Source organism: Mytilus californianus, unplaced genomic scaffold (assembly GCF_021869535.1).
Source record: "Mytilus californianus isolate M0D057914Y unplaced genomic scaffold, xbMytCali1.0.p SCAF_8, whole genome shotgun sequence".
Taxonomy (NCBI): Eukaryota; Metazoa; Mollusca; class Bivalvia; order Mytilida; family Mytilidae; genus Mytilus; species Mytilus californianus.
In genome coordinates this window covers 78,112,772-78,126,223 of record NW_026262734.1, presented here as the reverse complement: position 1 = coordinate 78,126,223, position 13,452 = coordinate 78,112,772, and the positions used below count along the sequence as shown (strand labels likewise).

The following is a 13,452-nucleotide window of genomic DNA, read 5'->3' as shown; positions in this document are numbered from 1 at the left end:
ATGGCTCAAAACCGTTTAGGAATTAGGGGCCAATAAGGGTTTCCTGGTTAATGGACAATTTAAAAGCAGTGTAAGGGAGGTAATCAAAAAACAAAATTGTACAATGTTGGATTACCTTCCTTACACTGCTTTTAAATTATCTTAAGACTTTTATGATGTATTTAAATGGGTAATTATGGTTGCAAACTCCATTGGAAATTTGAATTGAGATTATGACCATATCTTGAGGGAAAGAATTTTTTGGGAGAAAAGGGGGGGGCAATTTTTTCTCATTTCAGATTTTAAAAATTTCTTCATATATTTTTTTTTTTTGGGGGGGGGGTCAATACACAACAGCATAGTGTATTGCACAAAGGCGGTTAATTTTTATACGACCGCAAACAAATTTTTGTGGTCGTATATATTGGTATGACGTTGGCGTCGTCGTCGTCCGAAGACACATTAGTTTTCCCACTCTAACTTAGTTTAAGTGAATGGATCTCTATGAAATTTTACCATGAGGTTCAATACCACAAAAGGAAGGTGGGGATTGATTTTGGGGGTTATGGTACCAACAGTTAAGGAATTAGGGGCCAAAAATAAGCATTTTTGTAACTTCCAGACATACATGTAACTTGTGTGTAAGTGTATGGATCTCTCTGACATTGTATCACAAGGTTCCATATCACAAAGGGAATGCTGGGATTGATTTTTGGGGTAATTGCCTCCAAATTTAAGGAATTAGGGGCCAAAAAAGGGGCAAAAAACAATCATTTTTCTAGTTTCATGACAATAACTTGTGTGTAAGTGTATGGATCTCTCTGACATTGTATCACAAGGTTCCATATCACAAAGAGAATGCTGGGATTGATTTGGGGGTAATTGCCTCCAAATTTTAGGAATAAGGGGCCAAAAAGGGGGGAAAAAAAAGCATTTTTCTAGTTTCATGACTATAACTTGTGTGTAAGTGTATGGATCTTTATGAAATTGTACTACAAGGTTCCATATCACAAAGGGAAAGCTTGAATTGAGTTTGGGGGTAATTGCCCAAAAAGTTTAGGAATAAGGGGCAAAAAATAAGCATTTTTCTAGTTTCCAGACAATAACTTGTGTTCAAGTGTATGGATCTTTCTGAAATTGTACTGCAAGGTACCATACCACAAAGGGAAGGCTGGGATTGATTTTTGGGTAATTGCCTCAAAATTTTAGGAATTAGGGGTCATAAAAGGGCAAAAAACAAGCATTTTTCTAGTTTCAGGACAATAACTTGTAAGTGTATGGATCATTATGAAATTGTACTGCAAGGTTCCATATCACAAAGGGAAAGCTGGGTTTGAGTTTGGGGGGTAATTGCCCTAAACGTTTAGGAATTTGGGGCCAAAAAGGGGCCAAAAAACAAGCATTTTTCTAGTTTCCAGACAATAACTTGTGTTCAAGTGTATGGATCTCTCTGAAATTGTACTGCAAGGTACCATACCACAAAGGGAAGGCTGGGATGATGAATCATAAGGGGGGTTCAAAAAATTTGGGGGGGGGGGGGTTTCCTTTTTTTTTCTTTAAAATTTTCCATTCTAAATCGGTTATTTCTGATTTATATATAAAAGCAAATAATAATGATATGGTTTGAATAGGTAAATTAAAATTTTTAAGTTCTTAGACCACTTTCATTCTGTGTCAGAAACCTATGCTGTGTCAAATATTTAATTACAATCCACATTCAGTGCTGTATCAGGCTTGAATGTTGTGTCCATACTTGCCCCAACTGTTCAGGGTTCGACCTCTGCGGTCGTATCAAGCTGGGCCCCAGCGGAGCATTTATTATTTGGGGGGGGGGGGGGGGGGGGGGGGGGGGGGGGGGGGGGGGCGGGGGGGGGGGATGTCACAGGCACAGTATATTGCACAAAAGCAAAAAAAATGAATAAAAATTCAAATCATATAACCAATTCTAAGTTCTTTTACTACAGTTATTCTGTGTCAGAAACCCTGTTATGTTTCAAATATTTAATTACAATCCAAATTCAGACCTGTATCAAGCGCGATATTGTGTCCATTTTTGCCCCAACTGTTCACCATTAATATCAGTGAATGTAAGGAAATTTAAAAACATATGAGGTACTGAGTATTCATTATTATTCCATGGATACCAATTTTCTTGGATTTTGTGGTTATCCAGGAACCACGAATTCCAATGTTTAACAAATTGCAAATTTTCCATAGGAGTATAAGCAGACTTTGACAAAACCATGATTTCAAATATCCACGAAAATGCAAGTTTTCCTCAATCCACGAAAATTGGTACCCACGAAAATAAATTAATCCATATAGTACTTTGAAGCCAAAACTAATGAATACATGTACATGTTAATTTTGTTTATTTTTCCAACTACATTCAGATGAACTTTAATCACAGCATGGGTGCAAAATAATCATATTAAATGTAAACAATTTGATTTATTGTGTTTCCCACCTCAGGATTTGAAATCAGAGAGAAAACATTTCAGTAAAAAATTTGCCAATTTGTAAATGCTGTTGAAACATGAGTCTACATTATAATAAAATTGAGACCAAAGGTTGTCCAAAAAGAGATATTGTCTTATGATTTATCATTGCCCCATTTGGTAGAAAATTGGAGGGAAATTGTGGTCTATTTTAATTTTGTGGTGTTAGTGTTGGTAACTTGATAGATCAAGACAGATAAGATGTTCATTTCATTGAAAGGTAAAATGGGTGGAGCCTGACAGTTGAGATTACTGTAATGAATTTAAAAATTGTTAAAAGATTAAATTTGTCCCTTTGTTAGTATGGTAGGTTAGTTTCATGACTATCATTTTATAATTGGCGGAAAATTATGAGATAATCTTGGACATAAATTTGAAAGATTACACAACTGTCATGGCAGGGAATTCAAAATGTACTCTTGCCTATTCTTAATTATCTTAATGATTTTTTTTTCCTTGAGATGAAAGATAATTCCTTCTTTTGTTAAATTTAGTTAAAAAAAAAACTTATTTTAGATTCTGGGTAATTTAGACCTTGACATATTGTATAGAGACTTGTCTATTGTTCAGAATCATATGTTGGCCACTAGATGTTATTGGTTTTTTTTTTTGTGTTTTTGGATTGCTGTCTTGTAATGACACATATGAAAAAATATCCTGATTTTCATTTATTTGAATTAACAATGCTCTGTTTCCCAAAGTACATCCATATTATATCTCCTTATTTTTTATACAGGGAGATATTTCACCCACAATCACAAGTTTCTCGAACAATTCACCTACTCGAATGATTTTTAACTGAACCACCTTGTTTACATTTCATTAGGGTTAGGAATAGAATGGGTCAAAATGAAAGTATTGATCAATGTTCAATTTTGTTCAACACACAAATTTATGCTTATTAAATATAACTAAGTGGTGTCCAAGTTAAAATTACAGGTGTTGGTCTCAGACAGTGTAACAGTCTACACCAAAATCTTTTCCAACTACTAGTCTGAAGACAAATATTCAGACAAAGTTTTGCAAAAATTTACTAGTCTCTGAGTCTGGGGGATTAGATCTAGACTGGTTGCTAATTAACGGTGCAGGCTGGTGTAGCATCATCTTCAAGGTTCGAAGGATCCCCATATAAAAACTCTTCTGGATTTTCTTTCCCCTAAAATCTTAAATTCTGAAGCCAACTTGTTTTGAATTGGTACTTAATAGGATTAGAATATATGTCATTGGATATATTGGTCAACTTAATAATGATTATGGTGAACCATCTCTCCACCCATTGCCTTAGAATTTAAATACTGTAAATTCAGAAATTATTAAGCACATTCATTATTGCTGTTTTTGCAAAATGGACAAAAGCACAAGATTAACAAGTGAATCTGTGAGCTACTGCTCACTAATCATACCCCCGCCTGCTAAAAGTAAAAGGTAAACAGGAAGTTGTTGAGTGATGAATCTGAAACCGCATCACACAGTATAGCTGACGCATATAAACCCTGAAACCAAATTTCAGAAATCCTTGTTATGTAGTTCCTGAGAAAGATGCAACGAAAAATATTCATGGGACGGATGGACAGACTGACGGACTGAAGGACAGACAGAGGTAAAACAGTATACCCCCACTTTTTTAAAGGGGGGGTATTATTATTGCGATTTCAGGAAAATCTGCATACAGATATAGGCATATAGGCGAGTTCTTATTATTGTGATACTCATTTAACCAGTCGCATTATTCGCATTAATAAAAACCTCGCAATAATTTCTGAATTACAAGTATTTCTGGAAGTTTGAATTTATTTTAATGCACTAGGTTGAAAGTCTTTCTTTTCCATCATTGTAATGCTTAATGTACAGTAGCAAATATTTCATGTATGTACATGTATCAGTAGAGCAAATTTATACATTTTGTAAACATAAAAGTAATGGCATGAATTAGACCACCACATTTAAATTACTGTTAATAGAGGAAATGTTCCCCAGGCAACCCCTAGAAACATCACTTTTCATGGATTGAGGAAAAATTGTATTTCCTTTGATATTTGACTTCGTTGTTTTGCAAAAATCTGAATACAAGGCTATAGAAAATTTATATTTTGTTGGAAAATTTAAATTCATTGTTTCGATATTTCCACGAAACCAACAAAAATCAGTACCTTACGAATAATAATGAATCCACAGTAAGCAAATACTAAACTCTTAGCGTGATAAATGTCATGAAATGACCTTGGAAAATTTGCCTGTACGAACAGCTGATTTCAAGATGTATCATGATAATTAAATATAAGCAAAAAATAATTGCTGATTTGCATGATGCAAGTTTATGGATACCTGTTAAATGTTTATAAACTGACAGAGATTTATATACTCCAACCCCTGAATAGATAAATTTAGCCTCTGACATGTGGAAATCTAATGATATCTCTCAGCTGCTGGTGTACATTTCATGTTCATTTCATCTCTCAGTGTTTACCTTTACAAAGGTTATATAATTGGAGTGAATCTTTAAGATTTCTGACAAGACAGTGAACTAGCCTACTGGTTTATTTTGGGATATAATAAAAGGAATTTTAAATTGGCTTCCAAGGTGTTATACAAGATGATGGAAATAGGTAATGTATTTTTGTTGGGTTTTTTTTAGTTGTATAATTTATTCAAAATCTGATATTGTACATGCAAGTTAATTCTGCATTTGCATTTTGATGTTGTTGTTGATGATGCATTAATTTGAGGATATTTGCTGAAGAACCGAGATAAAATTTATTTTTATAAGTTGTTTTTTTTTTTTTTTAAATAATTTTATGGGTGAATGAATACTTATATATACAGGCTAAATTTTCTGTATACAGTGTTGTAGATCTAGAGTATGCATTTGAAACAAAATTCAGACTTTGAACATTTCATTTTGATCTCTTATATTTTTAAAGGCATTTAATTTGCAGTGGTAGATCCAGGGGGGTGGGGTGTTCCAGGGGTTGGAACTCCCCCTTTTTTTGGAAGATATATGAATGGGCACATATGGTAGGAACACCCACCCTTTATCCTTGGTTGGACTCCCCCTTTTAAAAATGGCTGGATCTGCCCCTGATTTGCATGCGAATTTGTTTTTGTTAATTATTGATGATTTTATGATTGTTGTACAGAGTGTAAAGGAGAGGATGGGAAGGTCAAGAAGTTCCACTTCCTCACTTCTTTGCTCTCTTTTCCTACAATTCATGTAAACTTTGTCTGGCCCCTTTACCTTTTATTCCTACTTCCTTATTCTTAAATCCTGACATTGTAAATTCATGTCCCCACATGTACAGTGCAGCCAGTGACTGTTTTGTCCCTCTGTTTAACTGGATGCATTTTTCAAGAAGTTCAGATTCCCTGTCAACTTCAGCTGATGATCAATTCCTTGTTGTTGAATCAGTTTAAATTTTACGTTTAATGAGTTTTTAACTTGCTAACCACAATTCACATGCTCACAAACATTGACAAAGGAGCTAAAAATTACACATGACATGTTCACACGCTTTCAAAGGAACTAAAAATTACACATCTTCACATGCTTACAATGGAGCTAAATATTACACATATGTTCACATGCTTACAAAGGAGCTAAAAATAACATGTATTTACATGTACATGCTTACAAAGGAGCTTAAATTTACACATGTTCACATGCTTACAAAGGAGCTAAAAATTACACATATGTTCACATGCTTACAAAGGAGCTAAAAATAACACATGTTCACATGCTTACAAAGGAGCTAAAAATTACACATATGTTCACAGGCTTACAAAGGAGCTAAAAATTACACATGTTAACATGCTTACAATGGAGTTAAAAAATACACATGTTCACATGCTTACAAAGGAGCTAAAAATTACACATATGTTCATATGCTTACAAAGGAGCTAAAAATAACGTGTTTACATGCTTACAAAGGAGCTAAAAATTACACATATGTTCACATGCTTACAATGGAGCTAAAAATAAGATGTGTTTACATGCTTACAAAGGAGCCTAAATTTACACATGTTCACATGCTTACAAAGGAGCTAAAAATTATACATATGTTCACAGGCTTACAAAGGAGTTAAAAATTACACATGTTCACATGCTTACAAAGGAGCCAAAAATTACACATGTTCACATGCTTACAAAAGCTATAAATTACACATGTTCACATGCTTAAAGGGAGCTATAAATTACATATGTCCACATGCTTACAAAGGAGCCAAAAATTACACATGTTCACATGCTTACAAAGGAGCTATAAATTACACATGTGCACATGCTCACAAAGGAGCCAAAAATTACACATGTTCACATGCTACAGAGGAGCCAAAAATTACACATGCCAGTGTAAGAATTCTAACTTAGATAAAGGAGTAGGTCCAGTAAGACCCCTTTTTGGCCCCAAAATATAGCAGTTTTACAAAATTGTTGAAATGTAAACCTTTAGCTATTTATTGGAAAGTAGAATACTTCTGCTACATAAATATGGGTAGTTTTTGACAATACAATGCATATATATCGGGTACTAGCAACATTAAGTCATGCTAAATTACTGAAATCTTCACAATTTTAGCATTTGAGTTAAATTTTAGACGGTTTCCATCTTAAATGGAAGTGGCCGCATTTGTGTTCATTCTTAATATTTAAATGCAAGTTGTATTTGATGATAATACATAACATATATAAAGGTTGAGAGTGAACACGGATGCGGCCACTTTCATTTTTGACAAAAACCATCTGAAAAGTGACATAATATGGCATATTTGATAGATTTTTCATATTTAAGCTTGAATCTGAGCGTCTTTAATGATAAAATCAGTTCAAATCTGTCACATAAACTAATTGAATCGACTGAAGTAGACACTTAAGTGTTTAAAAAGTGACCAAAATCTTTAATCAGATGAACCTGAAATTTGAGGCCATAATCGGCCCTTACCAGACCTACTCCTTTGTATAACAAGGTGCTTTCTGTTTAAATGAAGTTTGTTTTTGTCATTAACTGTTATATAATGTGTGAATATTGAAGTAAGTTTTTAAACTTATAAATGAAAAAAAAAGAAAGATATTGGGTTTTTTCTCTTTAAGAATGAATCATACTATTCCTCTTACATTATATTTTTATAACTAAAAGCTGAATGAACAACTAGTAATAATTTAGAGTTTAAGAACAAAAACCTACACATGTACAAAACAGAAGAAACAATAAAAGCTTGTTCTATATTTGACAGAAAAGAGTAATGAAACAGTGACAGATCTAGTATTTTTTTATAAAGTTCCTCTAAAAAGAAGGGGAATTAAGGTGGTCCCATTAAAAATCTAAAAAATGTATGATACTAAAGAAAGTTTTTGGCCACAGGGGGTGGTGGTCCACAGGCCACCTCTTGTCCCTGAGGATCGGCCACCGTTAAAGGTCCAACATGACTTGTTTTCTTGCCTTTACTATAAAATAAGCACACTCTTTAGAAACAATTTATGCATTCATATATAAAAAAAAATGAATTCCTTAGAGTAAGCTTCTGGTAAATATCTTATTAATCTGTGTAAAATTGAATCTTTACATATAATCATATTCTTAGCTTTATCAAGATAATGATGATTAAATATCCTGCCTTTATCTATTTCAAACACACTGATGATCTAACATTTTATGTTCGACTGGATCAAATGTTATGTGACTAATATGCAAATTTATGATAATTGATATAAAGATATTTAGTGCAGATTTGAAGAAATTTGTTTTTTTTAATAAAGATTATACAGGCAATGCCACCTATTTCAAACACACTGATGATCTAACATTTTATGTTCGATTGGATCAAATGTTATGTTACTAATATGCAAATTTATGATAATTGATATAAAGATATTTAGTGCAGATTTGAAGAAATTTGTTTTTTTTAATAAAGATTATACAGGCAATGCCACAATGGTTGGTTCACTTCAAAATTTTAAAATAAAATAGTTGATCATCATCATCACTGGGATTATCATCTTAGGTCTTCATGAAAAAGTCTTGATGGGTGTTTTTCTTAATTTTTGTCAGCTGTAGTCTCGGAATTTCCAGTAATATTTTTTCTTCTTTCTTCCTTGTTATGAATAAAGTTGCAAACTAGATGTAGGGAGATGAATTATTTGAGCTGTTTAGTAAAAACATGCTTATGGTACGTGGTCTGCATACAAGCCTTGAAAAAAATTGTACTTTGTTGGTTGAACATTAAAATTCGTGGTTCACCTTAAAAATACCCATGAAATCTGTGAAAATTGGTATGCCATGCATGATAATGAATCCAGTATCCAAAAATATTCAATCATATTTTTTTTCAAAGGTAAATATGAAAACGACAAGACAAAAATTGTTTGACAGATTTGTTACATCCTTTAAGTGTTAATCTCAATGTCCTTAAAAATCTTGTCAATCCTGGATTAAAAATTATTATCAAAAAAGAATAGCCATGACAATTTTGACTGTGCAAATTTTATAGGGAACTTTTTTAAGCCAATATGTACAGGGCAGTAATGGAATTTGTCAAAGCATTTGGTATGTATGGTTTTACTAAATGACTTTCGCTGAGCTTGGGTGGATTTTTGGCTTCTCCATCAGTTCACACTGGGGAGTGGCATTTAAGAGGGTCTGAATGGGGTATACAGTATAGAGAACAATGATGGGCAAAAAAAAGTGCAGAAGAAAGGCCAAAAAAATGTAGAGAATAGAGAATTAGATAATTGAATGCTGAAATATAAAGAATAGAGAATTAATACAAAAAAGTTAAAAGAATAGAGAATAGAAAAAAATCGCCTAAAATAGTCCAAGGAATACCCTCCCCCCTCCCCCTACATAAAAAATGTAAAATTTGTAACTCATAATTAAACATGATAAAAGACAATATTGAAATGTATGAAGTATACAACTAGTGTTAAGCATCTGTTTATCTGTCTTTAAACATTTTTCATTCAATCATGATTTATGATATAAACATGATATATTGAATACTTACATGAATTTCTATAATTTCATATCAGATGGTTGTCTTTGACATATAACCATGATAACATGTGCATCCATTCCATATCTTTACTTTCCCATGGATAAGAAAATTATATTTTTGGTTTGCCTCGTCACTAAAGAGACGATGCCTTATAAGCAGTTGAAAACTGCAGAATGTGTGCATCAGGTTTCAAGGACACAGCTAGTGAAAGCAGAGGCATTTTTGGATCTAAAAAGGGGATTGTTGGGGGTTTAAGAATGAAATCCTTTCTTTCTTTGAAATTTTGCTTTAAATTGTACAATTTTGATTGATATTAATTAAGATTATAGACTGAAAACCCACTTTTTAGAATTGCCAGATTCACACATTGTCGATGTTTGTTAGATGTTTGTTACGTACTCTCCTGCAGCACAGAAGTCTGAAATATTAAACTACTTAGTCAGCAGGCTTAAAATTGACACCTGACCAAATGTCTTGATAAAGGTAGGGGGCAACATTTTCTTGTCTTTCCAATTTTAGTGAATTTAAGCTACTATTGTGTCAATATTAAGTAAAGTTCCAATTCTTTGGTCTTTTGCCGAAAAATAGAAGCCTGACGAAATCATACATGTATTTATTGACCATCATCAGAATTTGAGTTAGTATGAAAGATTATAGTACAACAGAGAAAATATTTATCTATTAAATATATATATAAATCATTTAAGGATGTACTTGGGTGAAATTTTAAAAATCTAGAATTTATATAATTGATACTATAAGTCAGAAGAACATTTAAGTTGTAAGGAACAAAATAAGCTATAAATATTGATAGGTTATGGATATTTGATTTTTTTTTAAATCGCGGGAAAAGGCTGACTCAGACTTGTACCTTATATTTAGCATTGGCATTAATAGGGTGTCAAATCGTAAGAAAAAAAATCTAGAATCTGCTTAAATTTTGGAAATGACCTTTTTCTGAGCTATTGAAGTCTTCTATGAAAAGAAAAGTGGGCGATATGGGGCCAAATTTTTTACCCTGTATCATAGGAAAAAACCCAAGGAGTCCAAACATCTGACAAAAATTCCCAAACCTGACCTGACTACATCCATAATGTCAACTACTGTATTATAAGTGTTTGATTGCACCTGAAGGTATGCAACCACCTGTTGTAAAGGTAATCAGGTAAACAAATTACCTATAAATTATACACCTAGTTTGTTTTCATATCATTATCATAAGAATCTTGTCAATTTCCTACATCTGAAGTACCCAATACATTTTCTGCATAGTTTACGCATTCCATTTATTTGTATATTAAATTTTTGCAAAGAATTTTGATTGGAATGCAATGAGCTCAATAGTAGCTAAGTACCCTAGGTCTAAATTTTCCTTGGAAAATTAGATGTATATCAGCGTTTCCTGCAGAGCCACTTGATAATTTTACTTACAAGGAATTTGTATCCTAATTTGACCCATGATTATTTAAATACCATGAGGGTGAGGTACAAACATTATCTCATTACTTTGGTAAATGTCAGTTCTATTTGACAAACTTTATTCAAGCAGTACTGCAGGCATAGCTCATAAAAATGATTCCAACACCCTTTCAAAGTACATAATATTTCTTAGGGAAACCCAAAGAATATTTAGGATAAAAAATAAAATCAGATGTGTTCCATTGCATCCTTATATATTATGAGAAAGTTTAGATATATTCTTATCAATGGTTTAGGTGGGATAGCCAATATAAATGTGTACTGTAGTGTGCAGATATGACAGGTGCACATGTGATGTCCTGCCAAAGCAATCCTAAAAGATCTTTTGGATAATTATAAGGTGCAAACATTGTGAGTAAGAGAATTTGAATGTTTCCCAAAATTCTGTCATGAATCAGATTGAAGGGAAAACAGACAGTCACCTCCATATATTTGCTGCAAAAACAATCTTAAAACACAGCTAGAGAAAAAAATATATAAGAAATGCGTTATTGAATATGGTTCTTTAATTATGTTTGAATTTGACAAGTAAAGAAAAAGTTTGTTATTCTTTCTTTTCTGCAAGGTAAAAATTTTTAGTTTCATTTTCAAGAATTTTAGGTTCTAAGAACTATATATAATAATAATAATATAGCACTTTTCATATTGGGGTGTGCCTGAGAAGAAGGTATCACGCTTGTAAATGTATAATATTATATTATTAATTCGTATTTTTTAACTAATTTGATTCGTTCAGAGATAGTCACATGTTAAACTATATTTTCGAAGGTAGAGAGAAAACGGCGGATAGCAAAAAGCATATTGCACGGTTATTTTTAGAATATCTAAAAACCGATATACTTTGTGACGTCATGTTATGAATTTCGTGATATTGTTAAAAGTTTTATAAATAAATATCTATGATCGATTATTTGAAGAAAAAAAATCTTCATATACATAAGATGTAAAAAAAAAAATGTAAATGAAATAACAACTTAATGTTGTAATTGTCTAGGAGACAATATGATATCTATAAAATTCCAACAAAATCAAAAAATCAAATCAGGATTTTGATACAAATATGGTCGGAAATTAATAATATGACAATTATACCCTATTGATGAGGTCAATACAGGATATATTGACCCAAAGAAGTATATCGACCTCGGACTTCGTCCTCAGTCCATATACTTCTTTCAGGTCAATATATCCTTGTATCGACCTCATACAAAGGCTATAATTGTATAATATATATAAATTTACATGTGTATGTACATTGTAGCTCATACATGTTCAAAATGCTTTTACTTCTGTTTGTTCGATACTTGATTATTTGTTTTTTGTTGTTGTTTAAATAATGTCTTAAATTGTTTTATTCTCTTTGTGAGCCCATTTAATGGAAATAAAACTTCTTCTTCTTCTTGTATCTCTTAAAATCCATTACTATGAAGTACATGTACACAATATTTTTAATGGTCAATCAGGACTTATTGTATTTGTATTGTTCATTGATGAGCCTCATCAAAGAAATACTTTTCATCATGAGGAATGCTGTTTATTTACATTGAGTGTCAGATCATCTGTTTGATTCATGTCTGATCTAAATAATTAAATTTACTTTATTATTGAATAATCAGAAAAATATTTTACCTGTAATTGTTGAGGAAATGTTTTGAAATCTGTAATATTGTCCATATTCCAAGTGCTACCATATGAGAGGTACTTGTAGAAGAAGGTTGATCATGTGTTGTATTATGAATGAACATGTACACTGTCCACTAAAGAATATTTTTGTAACAAAAATTTAAAAGTTTGCATGGTTTTTATATATGGGATCTGCAATTTAATTTTTTTTTACTGGACCTGTTATTTAGTTTATTCTTCTAGTTTATTTATTGATGGTTTGCTGTCTGGGTGACATACATTTTAGTACCCTATATCCCCTTTAATTCAAAATTAGTACCATTATATTGTATGATCATGTACTTGATCAAATTGATAAAATTAGTGATTTTCATTTATGTTCAATACAATAGATGCACATTTGATGGGTTTATTCTCAGTCTCCCCCCCCCCCACCCCCCACCGAGGCTACTGATGTACTGATGATTTTTATAATGACAGGTAGACTACATCTTTCATTGAATTCATTATAAGATAGTATTTATAAATGGTATCAATATCATTGTAAGCATGAGTAATTTTAATTGAGAACATAAAAATATGATCTCTCGAAATGTACATGTAATAAAACTGTTTACAAACAAAGAAACCACTTGCTCTGGGATATATTTTGGAAAACATTCAAATTTTATTTTATTTTTCGAGAATTTAGCAAATGAAACATCGTGGGATGATACATATTCATTGATGGGATGCACATGCTAGAGTGTTGAAAGGTTTTTCTTAATTTGGAAACATGCACATCAGATGTTTATAAATACTTGCAAAAAATGTATATCATTCAGAAATATCGGAATTCAAAGAATTCAAAAGTTTGTTCAGTTGGCTAGATTTCTTATGTAAGTAAGTA

The 13,452-nt window shown here is 32.1% G+C and overlaps 1 protein-coding gene across 2 annotated transcripts in view; it reads left to right on the top strand.

Moving 5' to 3' along the window:
- Positions 1–13,452, top strand: part of LOC127712762 (paxillin-like) — a 54,485-nt gene that overhangs the window by 4,352 nt on the left and 36,681 nt on the right. The window contains exon 1 of one of the 2 annotated variants that reach the window (XM_052219379.1): positions 4,943–5,083. The exons of the other annotated variant lie outside the window; for it this stretch is intronic. Within the exon in view, the coding sequence (XP_052075339.1) occupies positions 5,071–5,083 (13 nt within the window). The 5' untranslated portion in view covers positions 4,943–5,070. Of the gene's footprint in view, positions 1–4,942; positions 5,084–13,452 lie in introns of those variants that run through there. 2 annotated transcript variants of the gene reach the window in all.